This window comes from Pseudorca crassidens, chromosome 17, assembly GCF_039906515.1.
Source record: "Pseudorca crassidens isolate mPseCra1 chromosome 17, mPseCra1.hap1, whole genome shotgun sequence".
NCBI lineage: Eukaryota > Metazoa > Chordata > Mammalia > Artiodactyla > Delphinidae > Pseudorca > Pseudorca crassidens.
In genome coordinates, this window is record NC_090312.1 from 56,136,590 (window position 1) to 56,156,768 (window position 20,179).

Consider the following 20,179-nt stretch of genomic DNA (forward strand, 5'->3'; position numbering starts at 1 on the left):
TTTGCTGCTTTTAATATTTTTTCTTGGTATTTAATTTTTGATTGTTTGAATATTATATGTCTTGGTGTGTTTCTCCTTGCATTTATTCTGTATGCGACACTCTGTGCTTCCTGGACTTGATTAAATATTTCCTTTCCCATATTAAGGAAGTTTTCAACTATAATCTCTACAAATATTTTCTCAGTCCCTTTCTTTTTCTCTTCTTCTTTCTGGACCCCTATAATTCGAATGTTGGTGTGTTTAATATTGTCCCAGAGATCTCTTAGACTGTCCTCAGTTCTTTTCACTTTTCTTTCTTTATTCTGCTCTGCAGTAGTTATTTCCACTGTTTTATCTTCCAGGTCACTTATCTGTTCTTATGCCTCAGTTATTCTGCTATTGATCCCTTCTAGAGAATTTTTAACTTAATTTGTTGTGTTGTTCATCATTGTTTGTTTGCTCTTTAGTTCTTCTAGGTCCTTTTAAATGTTTCTTGTATTTTTTCCATTCTATTTCCCAGAATTTGGATCATCTTTACTATCATTATTCTGAATTCTTTTTCAGGTAGACTGCCTATTTCCTCTTCATTTTTTAGGTCTGGTGGGTTTTTGCCTTGCTCCTTCATCTGCTGTGTGTTTTTTGTCTTCTCATTTTGCTTAACTTGCTGTTTTCAGGGTCTCCTTTTCACAGGCTGCAGGTTCATAGTTCCCGTTGTTTTTGGTGTCTGCCCCCAGTGGCTAAGGTTTGTTTAGTGGATTGTGTAGGCTTCCTGGTGGAGGGGACTAGTGCCTGTGTTCTGGTGGATGAGGCTGGATCTTTTCTTTCTGGTGGGCAGGTCCACGTCTGGTTGTGTGTTTTGGGGTGCTTGTGACCTTATTATGACTTTAGGCAGCCTCTCTGTTAATGAATGGAGTTGTGTTCCTGTCTTGCACATAGGGTGTCCAGCACTGGAGCTTGCTGGTTTTTGAGTGGAGCTGGGTCTTGGTGTTGAGATGGAAATCTCTGGGAGATTTTCACCATTTGATATTACATGGAGCTGGGAGGTCTCTGGTGGACCAATGTCCTGAACTTGGCTCTCCCTCCCCAGAGGTACAGTCCTGATGCCTGGCTGGAGCACCAAGAGCCTTTCATCCACACGGCTCAGAATAAAAGGGAGAAAGAAAAAGAAAGAAAGAAAGAAAGAAAGAAAGAAAGAAAGAAAGAAAGAAAGAAAGAAAGAAAGAAAGAAAGAAAGAAAGAAAGAAAGAAAGAAAGAAAGAAAGAAAGAAAGAAAGAAAGAAAGAAAGAAAGGAAGAAAGAAAGAAAGAAAGAAAGGGAAATGAAGTTATTAAACTAAAAAACAAAAAATTATTTTAAAAATATTTTTAGGGCTTCCCTGGTGTTGCAGTGGTTGAGAGTCTGCCTGCTGATGCGGGGGACACAGGTTCATGCCCCGGTCTGGGAAGATCCCACATGCCGCGAAGCAGCTGGGCCCATGGGTCATAGCCACTGGGCCTGCGCGTCCGGAGCCTGTGTTCCACAACGGGAGAGGCCACGGCAGTGACAGGCCCGCATACTGGGGAAAAAAAAAAAAAAAATATATATATATATATATATATATATATATATATATATATATATATATATAAAGTAATTTTAAAAGAAAGAAAGAAAGAACAACCAAACCAAAAAACAAATTCACCAATCATAACAAGCGCTGAAAACTACACTAAAAAAAAACCAAAAACGGACAGACAGAACCCTTGGACAAATGGTAAAAGCAAAGCTATACAGACAAAATCACACACAGAAGCATACACATATACACTCACAAAAAGAGAAAAAGGGAAGAAAAAAAAAATATATATATATATATATATATATATATATATATATATATATATCGTTGCTCCCTAAGTCCACGTCCTCAATTTGGGATGATTCGTTGTCTATTCAGGTATTCCACAGACGCAGGGTACATCAAGTTGATTGTTGAGATTTAATCCACTGCTTCTGAGGTTGCTGGGAGAGATTTCCTTTTCTCTTCTTTGTTCGCACAGCTCCTGGGATTCAGCTTTGGATTTGGCCCTGCCTCTGCACGTAGGTCACCTGAGGGAGTCTGTTCTTCGCTCAGACAGGACAGAGTTAAAGGAGCAGCTGATTTGGGGGCTCTGGCTCACTCAGGCCGGGGGGAGGGAGGGGCACGGAGTGCTGGGCGAGCCTGCGGTGGCAGAGGCCGGCGTGACGTTGCACCAGCCTGAGGCGCACCGTGCGTTCTCCCGGGGAAGTTGTCCCTGGATCCCGGGACCCTGGCAGTGGTGGTCTGCACAGGCTCCCGGGAGGGGCGGTGTGGATAGTGACCTGTGCTCGCACACAGGCTTCTTGGTGGCGGCAGCAGCAGCCTTAGCGTCTCATGCCTGTCTCTGGGGCCTGCGCTGTTAGCCACGGCTCGTGCCCGTCTCTGGAGCTCCTTTAAGCAGCGCTCTTAATCTCCTCTCCTCGCTCACCAGGAAACAAAGGGGGAAGAAAAAGTCTCTTGCCTCTTTGGCAGGTCCAGACTTTTTCCCAGACTCCCTTCCGGCTAGCCGTGGCGCACTAGTCCCTTCAGGCTGTGTTCACACCGCCAACCCCAGTCCTCTCCCTGCGATCCGACCGAAGCCCGAGCCTCAGCTCCCGGCCCCCGCCCGACCCGGCTGGTGAGCAGACAAGCCTCTCGGGCTGGTGAGTGCCAGTCGGCACCGCTCCTCTGTGCGGGAATCTCTCCGCTTTGCCCTCCGCACCCCTGTCGCTGTGCTCTCCTCCGCGGCCCCGAAGCTCCCCTCCTCTGCCACGCGCACTCTCCTCCCACGAAGGGGCTTCCTAGTGTGTGGAAACCTTTCCTCCTTCACAGCTCCCTCCCACTGGTGCAGGTCCCGTCCCTATTCTTTTGTCACTGTTTTTTTCTTTTTTCTTTTGCCCTACCCAGGTACGTGGGGGGTTTCTTGCCTTTTGAGAGGTCTGAGGTCTTCTGCCAGTGTTCAATAGGTGTTTTGTAGGAGTTGTTCCACCTGCAGATGCATTTCTGATGTATTTGTGGGGAGGAAGGTGATCTCCACGTCTTACTCTTCTGTCATCTTGAAGCTCCTCCGAGGTATGACAATTAATTGCAACACATTATCCTGTATGGACCCTGGACCAGGAAGGGAAGGGGAAATGGTTGAGACAGTTGGCAAAATTTAAATAGTCTGTGGATCGGATGGCAATGTTATATCAATGTCGAATCCCTGATCTGGAGGTCTGAACTGTGGTCATGTAGGGGAGAATCTCTGGGAAACATGCATTGAAGACTGAGGAGTGATAAGGTATCATGTTTGCAGCTTTCACTCAAATGGTTTAGGAAAAGAATGTGATAATTAGTATATATACAGAGAAACACTGAGACAGAGAGGGAACAAATGCAGTAAAATATATTCCAGTTGGGGAATGTTAATGAGGCAGATACTGATTTACCTGTAGTGTCCCTGTAACTTTTCTGTAAATTTTAAATTATTTCAAAATAAGTTCATTTTTAAATTTCTACTGATTGCATTGGGAGATTCAATGAGATATATTTATAAATCAGTTTTAGAACTTATATTCAAAGAAACCAGTGACTTCTTTGAAATTACAGAAAAATATGGACAACATTGCTCCAATAACTGCTCTACGGGACTCCTCATTACCTTTCAGCGGTGAGATTCTCCCTCCTCCACATACACAAGCTAACCATCTGGATTCCAAATGCATTACTCACAGCTTCCACTGGCCAACCCAGAAGTTATTACAATAATAAAGCAATCTCTAAGTGCTTAGATAGAATGGTGAAAATGGGAATGAAGTAGAAAGGATAAGAGCAGAAATTGTAAAGGAGGAATTAAAGAAATAAATAAATAATTCACATAATTAGGATAAGGGAGGAACTAAAATAATGATACTGCCTTTAATAAAACAGGAAATCAGAAGAAGCTTTGGTGGTAAAGAAGATAATTTCGTTTTTTAAGTTGGTTGATCATGAAGTGCGTATAGGCATTTCAAATTAAACATCCAGCAGACTGTAGGAACCATAAGGCTAAGACCCAAGCGTGAAATGGATTCTGGCTTCTAAATTAAGAACTAATAATCATTCTCAGAAGATTTTCAAATTGCTATATATTACATTCATCCCTCACACCTAAGCAATCAATAAAGTTTTCACTGTCGGTAAGTTCGAGTGTTGAAAAGTAATAACATCTTCATGTTGGGTCAAGGATTAATATATTTGCTTTTATTATTGAGGTAATCAACAGCTATTATTCATAAACCAACCCCCACCTCACTAGTGGCTGGATGTATTTTTTATTAGAATTAAGAGCATCCTAGTACAGCTTGAAAATTCCTAAAACATTCGGTTTAGATCACCAATAAATTTAGAATATAAAAAAAACAAAAAATCCAGTTAAAACCAGCTTAGCTAGGGAGCTAATTGTATATAGACAATCTTCTTTACGAAATGCACTATTAATCTCCTTACATAACAGTAGATCATTATGTTCAATCAACTGAAGTGCTTTCAGTTAGCTCACTTGATGATAAAAAATAAATAAGTAAGCAATGATAGTCCATAATTAGAACCAAATACTGAAACAGGCTAATCAACTTTGTAAAAGACTGTAAAAGAATGAGGAAACTTCACATAGTTACTCCATCCATATCCACATAACAAATACATCATGACCTGATTACTGTTTATAAAATACTAACAATAAGGATTTTTTTCAAAATATTTATTCTATTAGTCACAGTCTAAACCAATATAGCATTCAATAGTCACAGATGCCACTAGTTATTAACAATTTCCTGAAGGTATTTTTACCCTTAATATTTGTTACATTTGCTGCTCATGCATTTTAATTATAAATTAGAAGCAATGAAAATACTATAATCAGAGAAACAGAGAGCATTTCTACTCACTGAAATACTATATTTAAAATCACTTAAGTTGGAGAAATTCTTCATGTCAGCTGAGTCGCATTAAACCCACAGGTGATCAAGAAAAATACCTACTCTAAATTTGTCATCACATAAAATCACACTGGCAAATATTTCTAAATAGTGTTATATATATTTTTTATGATGGAAAATTTTCTCTAAATTAAGTTGTTATAAATATACTTTGTAAGATCATTAAATAGTCAATGTCATCAACTCAAGAAAAAACATTTGGAAGTTTTCTTTGGATATTTATTTTTTTAACTTAACATTTTGCTAACCCTACAAAAATGAAAAGAACATAAAATCTGTGTCTTTGGTCCCCCTTGGAAATAATATGGACTATGGCTAATATTTAATGTAAAAAAATGTATACTGTCATATTTATTGTTAATATTCACCAGTAGTTTAATAAAGCTTTGTTACGTGTCTACTAAGGGCAATGTGCTGGCTACATTAACTGCCATTTACTGTAAACCTTCATTAATTGATGCTGTCTCTACGTCTGGAGTGTCTCATCTTTCCACTTCTAGTCAGTGAATTCCTCCTCCTTTAAACCCATTGTAAGCATTAACTCCTCTGAAAAGATTTACTCTCCAGATTATTGCCCACTTACACCTAGGCAGACTCGGTCACCTGCTATTCTGTGCTACTATAACATGACTCACATTCGTCCATTAGAGAAGACGAATTGAGATTGTTCATATATCTCTCAAGAATCTCTGTATGTCACAGGGTATATGTGAGTCATCTCTATATACCCCACAGCAGCTAGCAGAGTACCTGAAACACAGAAAGAACTCAAATGTTTATTGCACAGTAAAATTATATACTTTAGTAAGCAGAGCATTTTAAATTTTAGTGCTCTCCAGAAACACGATTTGTTTTATTCAATTAACAAATATTTGTTGAGCACTTTAATTTTTACCAGGTACCTTTTATATGTCATCATATTCATTATCTTTTGTAATCTTCCCCAAATCCTTAAGAGCTTGTTGTTCTATCTTCTGTTTTGTGGATGAGGGCCAAAACCGGCTTCACAGGTGACCTGACAATGTGCCCAATACTTTTTCCTCTAAAGTCTTATAAGTGAAAAAAATGCTCATAACTTATCTACTTCCCTGCCTTACTAAATATGATGTATTCAGTGCAGTGAATTTTTCAGGACTTAGTCAAAGTTCAGACTTATTATCAATTTATGATCCTATCCTAAAAATAGAACAGTCCCCAAAACCTGGAAAGAAAAAATCTATTGTTTCCATTCAAGTTATTGCTTGAGGTTATCTACTGTAAACCAGTCATTCCCTTTATAATTTAGTGGCTACTATTCTCCTATTGCAATAATACTCAGATTATTTAAATTTAATTCAGAATGATCTCAGAAAAATATCTAAATGTTACTTTCTTTGGTAGACATAATGGAAAATATAACCTTAGCTGTTTGGGGGTTTTTTTAATGTTTTTTTTTATATTGGAGTATATCTGATAAACAATGTTGTGATAGTTTCAGGTGCACAACAAAGGGACTCAACCATACAACCTTAGCTGATTTTGTAGTTTATTTCCAATAGTCTGCCGAAAGAAAGGAAGGAAGGAAGGGAGGGAGGGAGGGAGGAAGGAAGGTCCAACCCATCCCCCTCTCAGGAGCAAAGGAAGCTGTGACCTTAGAACTACTAGGAATGCCTCCTCATTCAAAATCACTCTTCAATGGGAATGTCTGAAATCTGATCAATAAAGATTCCAAAGAAAGTTAGAACTCAAACTTGATACCTATTAAGTGGAAACTTTAGTATGGATGCTCCATCGCTTATTTGAATAATTTTATAGGAATAAGATGTAAATATGTTCAAACCTGGAACTAGATATAGACTCCATTTGCCTGTATATTTTCTATAACCATAAAGCTAAAACCTATTTGTAAACTTAACATAAAACTCAAAAATCAGTAAGATTAATGCAAACAACATTGTTATGATGGATAATGTTCTGTTGAAACTAAACAGACCGGGACACGAACCCGTGTCCCCTGCATCGGCAGGCGGACTCTCAATCACTGCGCCACCAGGGAAGCCCCTGATGATTCTTTTTATTTTAGTATGGCTTTGTTACCATCTGTATGCATGTTTATAATTACATATATTTGTATAGATATATACAAATATACATGTGCAGAACAACACAAAACCATAGAAGTTAAAGTTATATATAAAATATTACTGTGTGCCACTTATAAACCATATTCATCGAATCTAAAACACCATTTATTGTAAAATCCACCATTATTTTATGCATGCTTCTCTTAACCCACCCCATTCTCAGCCTAAAACGAAGTCTTGCATACAATGACTACTGATAAAAGTTAACAAGACCATAACATCTCTGTCCTCCAGAGAAGTTTTCTCCACTTCTTACATGCTGCCTCTGCCACAGAGAATCTCTTTATTATTAATCCTGAACTAAAAGATTGTCTAAACCATCATTCTCTCATCATTAATTCAACCAATATGCATGGAGTACCTAGAACCAGACAAAGGGGATATGAAGGTGACCAAAGCATAGTCTCAGCCTGAAGAAGCTTACTCTCTGATAGGAAAAAGAGATCTGGAAATGGTCTAAAAATGAGAATTGATAAAATTCAGGTGTGCATATGGCACAAGCTACAATCAGGACAACAAAGAAGGGATTAAATACACACCTGTTGAGAGGAAAGGGGGAAAAGGTGGGAGAAGAAAATACCCAGCTTAAGCTAGATACACAAGGCGTGGAACAGCATTTTAGGCAGGAGAAGTACTTATGAGCAAAGACATAGATAGAGGTAAGACAAAGTAGAGTAATTCAAGTTACCACAAGTTAATTTCATTATGGTAAGAGCTGAGAGTGGGAAGAAGTGGGGGTTATAAATGAAAACAGAGAGTTAGGCAAGGATCAATTATAAAGGGCCTGAAATGTCATGGTAGGAGTTTGGACATGATGCCAAAAGCAAGAGGAGTCACTGAGGGCCTTCATCTAGCCACATGATCAGATTTATATTGGAGAATGATTGCTTTTATTCATGTTGGCAGTCACTACTGCAGCAATGTAGTAACTTTGCACAAAAACTTAGAGGACAATTGGTGAAATTCTAGTAGCCACTTCACCCAGCAAAGAAACCCTCTTCTTTCCCTTGTCTTCTTCTTGCTCACTGGAAAGCCTCTCTGTAGAACACAGAATCACAGAATTTAGAGTTAGAAGGAAGCGTAAATATTATTTTGCCCACCTTATATCCAGATTAAGGCAAGAGATTCGATTTAGCTCACACATCCATCCAGTGAAAAAGAATGAACCAAAATTCACATCTCTCATTCTAGAATTCTTTCCAGTTGCCCATTTTCTGAACTTTCAGGCCCTTGATCTAGACAATGTGAAAGTATTCATCTGTAATTTTAATGCCCATGTTGATACCAATCTACTGACAAAAATCAAGATGTTGGAAGTATTTTAAGTCATTGATAAAGATGATTGAATTAATATCTGTATCATTTTTCTTATGACCTGTGATAAATCCTAAGGGATGAGTTGTCAAAGCAGACTCCCCCAAAATCATAGAGCTTACCTCACACCAAACTTCATTAATGATTCAATTGATACAGGCCACTGTCAGACAGAGATAAAATATCCTTTTTTGGGAAAAACCCAAAACCATCAGACACAGCATTTAAAACTGTCCACCTTCTCCTGCATTTTGGCACACTTTGATTTCAGATGTACAAGGAGTTTTTGAGCATAGTAGGCAAAGGTATTTCTCACAAAAGGAAAGCAGTTTGGATTGAGGACATCTCCATTTTACATGTCCTTGCAAAGCTTACATACTATTTCCTTCACCCATCTCCAGCCACCATGCCACATAAATAAGTAAATTACAGGCTTATTTGCAATAACCAATCTAGACAGACCAAAAATGTCCTACTGAACACATTTCATATGTAGGGACTCCCTGGTATCTTTCCATGAGTAAATACCATGATCAGATTTACAAAGAGGTCTGATGAGGCCTTTTATTCCTCTGAGGGTCCCAGGAAGGGAGAGAATCAGTCACAATCCTGCTGCTAACTTTTCCTTTGATGTTTATATCCTAAATTTGAAAATATAATCAACTATAGGCTTAGAGGATTATCTGAGAAGTTCCTAAAATGACCCCATACATATCTGATAATTCATTCAGAATTATTTCTGAAGCAACAATGTAACAAAAAAGAAAACTTTGCCTTTTAAAACAATGAACACCCATATTTTAACAAAAGTAATTTTGCATTTTCAAGACATACAAATTAAGTCATATTCATAATCAATCAAGTTATTTATTATATGTTTCTTTTTGATGAAAGGATTGAATCTAAAATTAAAACTTCTAATTTCTTTTAAAAATCAGTAAAGGACTTATGATTTTGGTAATATGAAAAACTAAATTAAAATTCTTCCTTAAAATTTTTCCCTCTGTATTTTTTTCTACAACAAATATACTTTAAAATGCATAATTATTTTTTAAATTTTATTGAAGTATAGTTGATTTACAACGTTGTGTTAATTTCTGCTGTACAGCAAAGAGATTCAGTTATATACATATATATTCTTTTTTGTATTCTTTTCCTAAAATGCATAACTATTATCTTAAGGAAATCCCCAGGTTGCAGAAATACAGAGGGAAGAAGTATTAGATGAGTTAACTCAGGCTGCCCTGGTGTGGAGGGTGTGGAGGGTGGTCTTGGTGCTGAAAGTCTTTAGTTTTACTTGGAAAGTGCACAAGAGAAGAGGTCCCATTAAAAAAACAAACAAAAACAAAGACAAGACCCCCTTAAAAAAGTGCATCCTTGTTGGACTGAAAAAGAAACTCTGTCCAATGTCACAAAGCATCAAGGAAGTTTGTCCAGGCTCTGGGTAGGAAGATAAAGTTATCCTTAACAATTCTTAATGTTGAACTTGTGCCTCACACAGGTTTGGGGTCTAAATTTACACACACAAAAAGAGTAGAATAAGCAGAGTTTTTTAACAATGTAGAAAGAACCACCAAAAGTAACTATAGTTAACAATACTGTATTGTTAAGCTGCTACGAGAGTAGGGCTTAAACGTTCACACCATATAACACAACAAAATGATAATTATGTGAGGTGAAGGATGTGTTGTCTAAGTTTATTGTGATAGTCATTTTGCAGTATATATGTGTATCAAATCATCATATTGCACACCTTAAACTTACACAATGGTGCATGTCAATTATATCTCAATAAAGTTGGGGAAAAACAGGAGTAATTCAAGTCAATTTTACTTTTTAAAATAAGGCAAGTTAAGGAGTAAGATTCCACCAATTAATAGGGCCAAACATTGACAATTCTTGTCAAAATATGCAAGTATTTTTATGCCCCCAACTGGAAGCCTGGATTTTTTTTTAAGTAACTTTTTTACATTTCTATAAAATATTTATTATCCATAAAAACAGGTAAGATGTAGTTAATTCATTAGTATTTTAATGTCCTTGGAACTCCATGTAGTAAGCAAGATCTCACTTTAAAAAATTTTCATTTCATGGAAAGAGCATTTTCTATTATGTAAATTGCTTCAATTATTTTTTAAAAGAGCAGAATAAATTTCTACAATTGAAATACTCATTTTATCTTTTTTTTTTTTTTTTTTTTTTGCGGTACGCGGGCCTCTCACTGTTGTGGCCTCTCCTGTTGCAGAGCACAGGCTCCGGACACGCAGGCTCAGCGGCCATGGCTCACGGGTCCAGCCGCTCCGCGGCATGTGGGATCCTCCCGGACTGGGGCATGAACCCGTGTCCCCAGCATCGGCAGGTGGACTCTCAACCACTGTGCCACCAGGAAAGCCCCTGATAACTGTATTTTAATAATCAAAATGCTGTTAAGGTCTCACACTGGGGTCTCCTTGCATCTAGTAGATATGTCACTACCAGGATGGAAATGAGAGCTCCATGGCTCTCTTAGAGACTGTGATCCTACCTTCCTCTACTCCTCCCTTGATCTTGAGCTTCCAAAAAGAAAAAGAAGAGTTCTTCACTGCAATTTCATAGACTTCTGCTGTAGACTCTGGTGACTTGGACCTTTTACAAGATTTTGAGTTTCTCAGAACTCTAATATTTTTTTCAAAAACAGCTAAATGTTAGCCAGTCAAATTGTGAAAGAAGTATTAGAATATTCTGCATACCTGTTTAAAATGATACAGATACAATGAAAGGATACTATAGTAGATGACAAGGTGATACTAAGAGAAATGACAGAACAAAGTTCTGATGGTAATGATCTTTCCATCTATTTAGGGAGAAGACACAGATATAGGAAAACATTAGTGAAAGAAATGGCATATTGTGGTGCCAAGTATTAAGAAATGCATAAACTTAAATGCTGCAAGTGTAATATATTTAATTAGTTTTGAATTAAAGCAGAGATATAAGTGAGGACTAGAGTTGTCAGATCTCTTAAAGCGCTTTCAACTAAATTCTATTCAGAAGAGGCTTGAGTTTCTACTCCGTATAAAGGATCTGTGGTGGTAAAATAAGTGATGCATGGTGTCCTCCTTCAAGGAGTTTAGGCTTATTGGTTAAAGTGTGAATCGGAGAAAAAAATTCATCCTGGAGAAAGATACATATTTTTTTTACAATTTATGAAATTAATAATCCAACAGAATTATCTAGACTTAGAAAACTAGTAATCACATAGATAGCTTTCATAATATTTCAGCAATTTGTAAGAAAATAGTAAACTTGTAAGAAATTTTGGAACAAATTGCTTCTGAGCAATGAATTACATTTCCTCAAAGTGATATTCATCAAACATACTGTCTCTCTGTTATGGGCTGAATAGTATCTCCTCAAAAATTCACGTTGAAGTTCTGATCCCCCTACCTCAAAATGTGACCTTATTTGGAGATAGAGTCTTTAAAGAGGTAAGTTAAAACAAGATCACTGAGGTGGGCCTTAATCTAATATAACTGGTATCCTTACAAGAAGAGGAAATTTGGACACAAACATGAACAGAGTAAAGACACTGTGAAGACACAGGAAGAGGAAGACCATCCACAAGCCAAGAAGAGAGACTGTTCCTTTACGCACAACTTACAGAAGAAACTACCCTTGCTGGCATCTTGATATCAGACATCTAGCCTCCAGTATAAATTTATGTTGTTTAAGTCACCCAGTCTGTGGTACTTTGTTATGGCAGCCCTAGCAAACTAATATACTCTCTCTGCTTAATTCTAATGTATTTATCATTATGAATCTGAGGTGGATGTTTAGGCTATTGGGAATGCAAAGCATTATGTCTCATTTTTCACTATATTTTCCAAGAACATCATTAATCTAATCAAATAGTAAAATACTAATTAAAAAAAGAATCACCAGAAGAACAGAAAAAGGAAAAAGTAGTTACTTCACAGTACAGAACTACATGTGAGGACTTTGGGAGAGTTGCTTTATATTATAAGCCTTTATGCACATTTTGTTTTTTCATCATTTGCCTGTAGTACTTTGACAAATGTTAGATAGAAGAGATAGGTGGGTGGGTAATTAGAAAGAAAGAAAAATAAACAAACCAATGGGTAATGTGATCACATTTAAACAATCATTTAAACAATTTAAATCAACAATGAAGTTTTGTTTAATTCTCACTTATAAGTTATTCACAGGGGTATTTTGACTCTCTAAAGTTCATAAACAGAATTCAAATCATCCAAGCAGAAGTAATTTGCTGCTTTTAAGCCAAAGCCCTGACTAGCTAGAGAGTTGCCTCTAGGAATTAACCAGAACGAAATCCTGATTAAGCAACTAATTGGCTTGTCTACTAATGAAAAGAAAAACAAAGTACATTTCTCTACCTCCAGACACAGAGTCATAAAAACAGAAGTTTTCAGAACCACCTTAAAGATGTTTAAATCCCTGACAATAAGATTCAACAAGGTGAAGCCTAGTGATGGGAGCGATGAGAATAAACAAGGTTCTGATCCAAGCTGCGAGTCACAGCAACCCACGAGACAGGTATGCTCCCCACATCCCTAAATCAGTCTTGATTCTCATCATTTCTTGTCTGGGGAGGAATTTGAATAAACACTATGATGTGTGATTTCTCTGCAGTTTTACTTGCTACCATCTGGGTCATGGACTGTTTGTCTTTGGGGTTTATCCTTATCATTTTATACATACTGCATATATTGGCTTTAGAATGGAATAATAAATGTTTAGAAGACCCTATTATGATTTGGAAAAGCAAAGTAAGACTTCTCCTTGCTGATTTTCACTTCTACCATCATCCAAAATGAAATCATTTCTCAAATATTAAACTGGTTATATGATCTAGTTCCAACAGAGAATGTCAAACATCCTGGTCTTAGGAAACTGCATTTTAACAGTAATTTCTCTAGACCAGGAGTTCTCAATAGGGAGTAGTTTGCACTCAGGACAATCAGCAACGTCTGAAGATATTTTTGGTTGTCACAGCCCAGGGGTAGGGAAGTTACTGTCATCTAAAGGGGAAAGGCCAGAAATGCTGTTAAATGTCCTAGAATGAACAGGAGAGCCCTTTACAACATAGAATTATCCAGTTCAAACTTTTAATATTGCCAAAGTGGAGGAACCCTTCTCTGGACAAATATTTGCACAAGTTCTAAGTCTGTTCATCTATAAAATGAGGATGATACCTGCTTTGTAGCCTTGGTATACAAACTAGAGACAGTATAGATAAAGCATATAGTAGGGAATTCCTAAGTGGTAATTATTATCATCATCATTATTAATAATTTGTGTTCTTATGACAGATTTAAGTCCAAATGGTAATTATATGATCAATATTCACTTGCAGCTATTTATAAAACAATTTTCATGAATTGCTCACTAGATTTACCTAAAAGCACTATGTAAGATTTTTAGAGCAAGAATTATTTTCACATCTAGGAGAACTGGATGAGAGATGTCAAATACAAACAGGAAGGTACCTCAGGGACTAGCATAGCATGGTCTAATGATTCAGGTTTAAATGAGCCTAGAGTATAAAAAATACCGAGATTACCTAATGTTGGCCCTAGAAAATTTGCCTTCCTTTTCTGATTAACATTGACTGTTTCTGCAGTGGAAAGAAGTGGAGAATGTTCTTTATGAGAGTGCCCTTGACTTTTCTAATACTTGTGTCAAAATAAATAATCTCATACTTTAAAAGTTACTTATATGTTTAAAAACTTATAGACTATCACAAATGTTGAGCTGGGTACTTCCCTTCAACTAGCCTTGTGTTTTTCTCTGGGAAAGTCATTACAGTGATGTATGCCAACTTACCATCATGATTATTTTCCTGCAGAGCACATAAAAATAGCTAATACATTATTCTCTTGGAGAACATAGTAGCTAACAGCAATTACTATGTACCAAGCAAGGTGCTATCCCTTTCCAAGCACTGCTGTATTGAATTCTCATGGGCCCTGTTATAATTTGCTACTTACGCACAACTTACAAATTGCAGAGTCTGGATCAGAACCCTGTTCTATCTGACTTTAGTTCCTGAGAGCTAAATCACTAGGTTATATTGATACAAAACAGAAGGCAAAATGAGCAGAAACTCCTTAGAGAGTTGTCTTTCCTTCAGAAACATTAATATTGGAGAGCTACTCAGACTAGACACAAGTAGGGCAGCTCTTAGACACATCCTGTGCCATTCCTGACAGCCATAATTTGTGGATGTTAATCTGGAAGTCTGCTGGCATCACATATCTTAAAAGTCATACTGGGGAATTATTTGCAACTACTCTTTCCAGTAACATGTTGGTAAAAGAAAAATAGTTTTTCTCCAGTTTCAAATATGCTAAATGTTAAAAATGACACAAAGTTAAAACCCTCTTTTCATCTACAGAATATAACCTTTTAAAATGACATTTAAACAACATATTTCTGAAATACAAATCGATTATTTGAGTCCTATAAAAATCTATGAATGAAAAAATCAATTTACATTGTATTTTAAGTGTCATTTAAATAGTTAATTCTCAAACCAAAATATCATATGTAATTCAAATTTGTCAATAACCATGAAATCAAAAACTGCAAACTCAGACTAGTACAAACTCTCTCTCATACTCCAGAATAAGACACTATTCACATAAAACTACATTTATGTACAATAAAACTATGATGGAAATGTTTCTGAATAGCATGATGTAAAAGTATTTGATTGAAGTCAGAAGGCTTTATCACTACTTCATAATCTATCCAGGGATCCATACTTTTCTAACCACTTAATCAATTTCCTATTCAATAATATAAGAATAATAATACCTGCCTTGCCTAACACATATGAGTCTTAAATTAAATCATCTGATCAATTTGCTTTCCAGTTTAAAATGTTTCTGACATACAGTGTCTGAAAATAATGTCAAACTTCACATCAAGGCTTAAAAGACTCTCAAAATCCCTTCCTACTTCACTAGCCTCATCTTCTCACCCTTTTTCCCTTCCAAGCACTTCTGTAGTCTCCCTTCACCTACATACATCTTAGGCTTTTGCTAAACATACGTCCACTGCCTGTAATATTTCCCATGCCTTGTCCATCTGGAAAACAAAAATCTCATCTTGATTTGTAAATTCAGGAGTCACTTCCTTTCGAATAGTGTCCTTCCTTTACCTTCAACTCCAGAAGAACTGACCACTCCCCTTTATGCCCCACCCCTAGCATCTACTAACATTGTGTCATCACTGATAACATTTCATGTCAGTTGCACTGGTGTGTGTTTGTTCCCCCTATGCAGCTGTGAGCAGCTTGGGAGCCAAACTTTCTATGCTCTAACCTTATATCTTATTTTACCCTGTCCCCATGGGAAAATCTTCAGGTATACACTGGCCACATCCAGTGAGATATACTTACATTTCAAAGGAAAGCTTAAATGTTAAGATAAATGATGAGATAGATGCAAATGAAATCATGGAATGTAAAAGGAAGAGAGCTATGAGTAAAGACACCAAGGTACTTTCTTCTTTCCATCATTTTACATTCTACCTCTAAAGACCTAGACTGGGACCAACGCTATGGCTGTAGGAAGTTAGAACCAGGCTGTAGGAAGTTAGAACCAGAACTGGGAGAAACATGTGCCTGGGAGATGCAGCAACCACAGTGAAAAAAACAGACTGTGGTCAACAAACTGTGGAGATTGAAGTTGATTATTCAATAATAGAGCCAAGAACATTCATTTAAGTGCAAGAATTATCATTTTTAGTATATCATAAACAAATGATCAATTTTAATGACTGGCTTGATTATGGAATGAAAAACTCTTATATTTTACATTCAACTTCATTTTATGTAAAATCACATGTACTATCTCTATTTTTTTCTCAAAGGGAGAAAACAAAAATGAAAAGAAATCTCTCAAAACCAAGATGCCTCCAGTTTCAGCTGAAGAGTCATACACCAAAATTCAAGGTAAGAACCCAAATCTGCAGAAAAAAAACCTAAAAAGTAAAATGTATATTTCTCTGAAATGTATTGTCTGATGAAACACCTGTCCTTGACTAGGTAAATTATGTAGGGTCACACTTGAGATTATTTGAAGATCTGGATATTTATAAAAATTATTTCTTCATTCAGTCAGTTATTCAATAGACGCTTTTTTGTCGCCTACCACATGCCAGGCCCTGTTCTGTGGGTTGGAGATACAGTGGTAAAGAATATGGGCCAAATTTGTGTTAACATAAGTGTATAGCGAACAATGAAATTTCAGGTAAGTGTTATAAAAACATTAAAATAGATGTGGGTTATACATGTTTAAAGGTTCTGTTCTCTTCGCCCTTGAAACTCCATTAGAAATTTTATCTACTCCTAGGGCTACCACATTCACTTCTACATTGATGATTCCAAATTCATATCAGACCAATTTCTTTTTTAAGACCCTGTCCAATATTTTCCAAGTAACCACTGGACAAATATACCTGTATGTTCTGCTGCCATCCTAAAGAAAGCATGTCCAAAATTTAATTCCTTATCTTCCCCTTCAACTAAGCGCCCTCTCCTGATTTATTTCTATTCCTGGTTCTATTATTTTTTCAGTCTCTCAAAACCTAATTCATGTTTATTCCTCTATCTAGGCTGTTCTATAAAGGAAATTAGTCACCAGATCTCCTTTCATAATGGCCCTCAAACCCACTTCATTCCTTTCCAATTCCACCACTAATGCCATCCTTATTAGTAACTCATGCTTACATGACTTCCAGGCTCTAAGTGATCTCTTCTGATTAGGACTCTTTCACCCAATCTCTCCCCTTTTCATCCAGCCCCAACAGTATTAGCAGATTAGTTTCCATTAATCATTATTTTGATCTCACATCTCTGTTAGTCTCTTCTAAAGAGCCTTAAGTGCCCAATATTGCCTGCAGGACAAAATCTAAATTACTTCATCTGATTTGGTAGGATCTAATGAAATCTATTACCAGCTCCTCTCCTATTTCTCCTGAGTATTAACACTACATTATCACCAATAAAACATAAAAATGATAGAAGAATCACTAGAACAGAATATGCTACTGTTAAATAATGCAAACATACAATTATTGTTACAAAACTAGAGTAAATGTTTTTGCTTTTCATCTATTAGACAAAGGTAGATGTATGATAATTTTTACTAGAACAAATTTTGGAGCTGAAGCACAATTGAGTTTTTGCTAGCCAGAATTTCTATCTCTAAGGAGGAAAAATAAGAAACACGTGAAAATTACAGGCAAGATTGTAAATAAAGAAGCAAATCACAAGAAAGGTTGTAAGTAAACAAATTCCTCTATAGGAATATCCCTACGATCAAATGCTGAAGAAATGGTCCCATTGTCATTATACTTGACTGCTCTTATTTAAAAGAAAAACAAAGAATCTATGTGAAGAAAATAACAATTTAGCAGAGAAATGTAGAATAATCTTGAATAACTGGAGGAAAATAATATGTTCCCAGTTTGGAGGGTAACATTATAAAGATACAGATATAGTTTTGTAAATAATTCATACTTCTATTTTCATGATCTCCTCTCTACCCGCTTTCAACAATATATTTTTAAAAACAAGGGAAGAAAATTCACTTTAGTTTTCTTGATTTTATTTATTTATTTACTTATTTATTTGGAAGTACAAATCTAGGTTTTTATTGTTCTGATTAGAATGTAGAGAATACTTACTGTGTCTATAGAGATCAGCTGGGTTTTTTCACTTTCTTTTGCATTTTCATCTCAGCCAAGAAGACAGCAAAATAGTGTCTTCTAAACAGTCATCATTTACTTACTTGAGGAGAAAGAAAAACAAAGTAAATGTTCTGCAATGTTTTTCAACATGAATGCAGTTTAATACTACCTCCTAACTGATTACTAAAGCTAGGCTCTTCAATTGTTAGATTATCTGATTTAAAATGTTTACAATGATGTATCACTGAAAGAGAAGCATTTAATAATCATAAAGCCTCCATTTCTGATAAAAGTTCACACACATATGTTACTTCCACAGATAGTAAGACTCCTATACCAAGAGGATATAATAAAAAAAATGTGTTCTTGACATTTTTTTCCCTCCCACCTCAACAAAAACAAAACATCAACCAAAAGACACCTCTCTTGATTCCACTTCCTCTTTGGCTATTGCCTCATTCCCATATTCTCCTTTAGAGTAAGACTGCTTGAAATAGCTATCTATACTTGTAGTCTCTGATTCCTGTTGTCTCTTTCTCTTTTTTATTTTTTTATTGGAGTATAGTTGATTTACAATGTTGTGTTAATTACTGCTGTACGGCAAAGTGACTCAGAGATATATATATATATACATGTATATATATATACATATATATATATATACATGTATATATATATACATATATATATACATTCTTTTTCATATTATTTTCCTTTATGGTTTATAAGATATTGAATATAGTTCCCCGTGCTATGCAGTAGGACCTTGTTTATCCATTCTATATATACCAGTTTGCATCTGCTAATCCCAAACTCCCAATCCATCCCTCTCCCATTCCCTCCCCATTGGCAACCACCAGTCTATTCTCTATGTCTCTGATTCTGTTTCTGTTTCATAGATAGGCTCATTTGTGTCATACTTTAGATTTCACATATAAGTGATATCATATGCTATTTGTCTTTCTCTTTCTGACTTACTTCACTTAGTAAGATAATGTCTAGGTCCCTCCATGTTGCTATAAATGGCATTATTTGGTTCTTTTTATGGCTGAGTAGTATTCCATTGTATATATGTACCACATCTTCCTTATCCATTCATCTGTCAATGGACATTTAGGTTTTTTTCATGTCTTGGCTATTGTGAATAATGTTATAAACATAGGGGTGCATATATATTTTTGAATTATAGTTTTGTCTGGATATATGCCCAGGAGTGGGATTGCTGAATCAAATGGTAATTCTATTTTTAGTTTGCTGAGGAATCTCCATACTGTTTTGTACAGTGGCTGCACCAACTGACATTCCCACCAACAGTGTAGGAGGTTCCCTTTTCTCCATACCCTCTCCAGCTCTTGACCTCTTTTTATCAATAGCATTATTTAATCTTCAAATTTTTCAAAAGGAGTAGAAGGTTCTTCTGTAGATCATATAAGAATTTTCATTGCATACAATGAACTGTTGGTTAACAAATGGAGGTATTGAGGAAGAGAGAAACACCCTACAGTAGAAATCAACTCTGCATATCCAAAGGAAGAAAAAAGCACAGAATTGTCAAGATAATTCAAACTATAATTCTGTTTTATTTTGAGTTATTTTAATTTTTTTATTGACATATAGTCGATTTACAATGTAGTGTTAGTTGCTAGTGTACAGAAAAGTGATACAGTTATACATATTTATACAAAAATAAAGAATATTTCATATTCTTTTCCATTATGGTTTATCACAGGATATTGAATATAGTTCCCTGTGCTATACAGTAGGACCTTGTTATATATCGATTTTATATACAGTATTTTATATCTGCTAATCCTGAACACCTAATTTATCCCTCCCACAGCCCTTTACCCCTTTGGTAACCATAAGTTTGTTTTCTGAGTCTGTAAGTCTGTTTCTGTTTTGTAAGTAAGTTTATTTATGTCATATTTTAGATTCCACATATAAGTGATACCATACGGTATTTGTCTTTCTCTTTCTGACTTACTTCACTTAATATGGTAATCTCTAGGTCCCTCCATATTGCTGCAAATGACATTATTTCATTCTTT

At 36.1% G+C, this 20,179-nt stretch overlaps 1 protein-coding gene across 1 annotated transcript in view; it reads left to right on the forward strand.

Moving 5' to 3' along the window:
- The first annotated feature begins 12,857 nt into the window (after nucleotides 1-12,857).
- Nucleotides 12,858-20,179, forward strand: part of CNGB3 (cyclic nucleotide gated channel subunit beta 3) — a 143,907-nt gene continuing 136,585 nt past the window's right edge. The window contains exons 1-2 of the mRNA XM_067711698.1: nucleotides 12,858-12,968; nucleotides 16,311-16,392. Coding sequence (XP_067567799.1) covers nucleotides 12,858-12,968; nucleotides 16,311-16,392 — 193 coding nt within the window. The remainder of the gene's footprint in view (nucleotides 12,969-16,310; nucleotides 16,393-20,179) is intronic.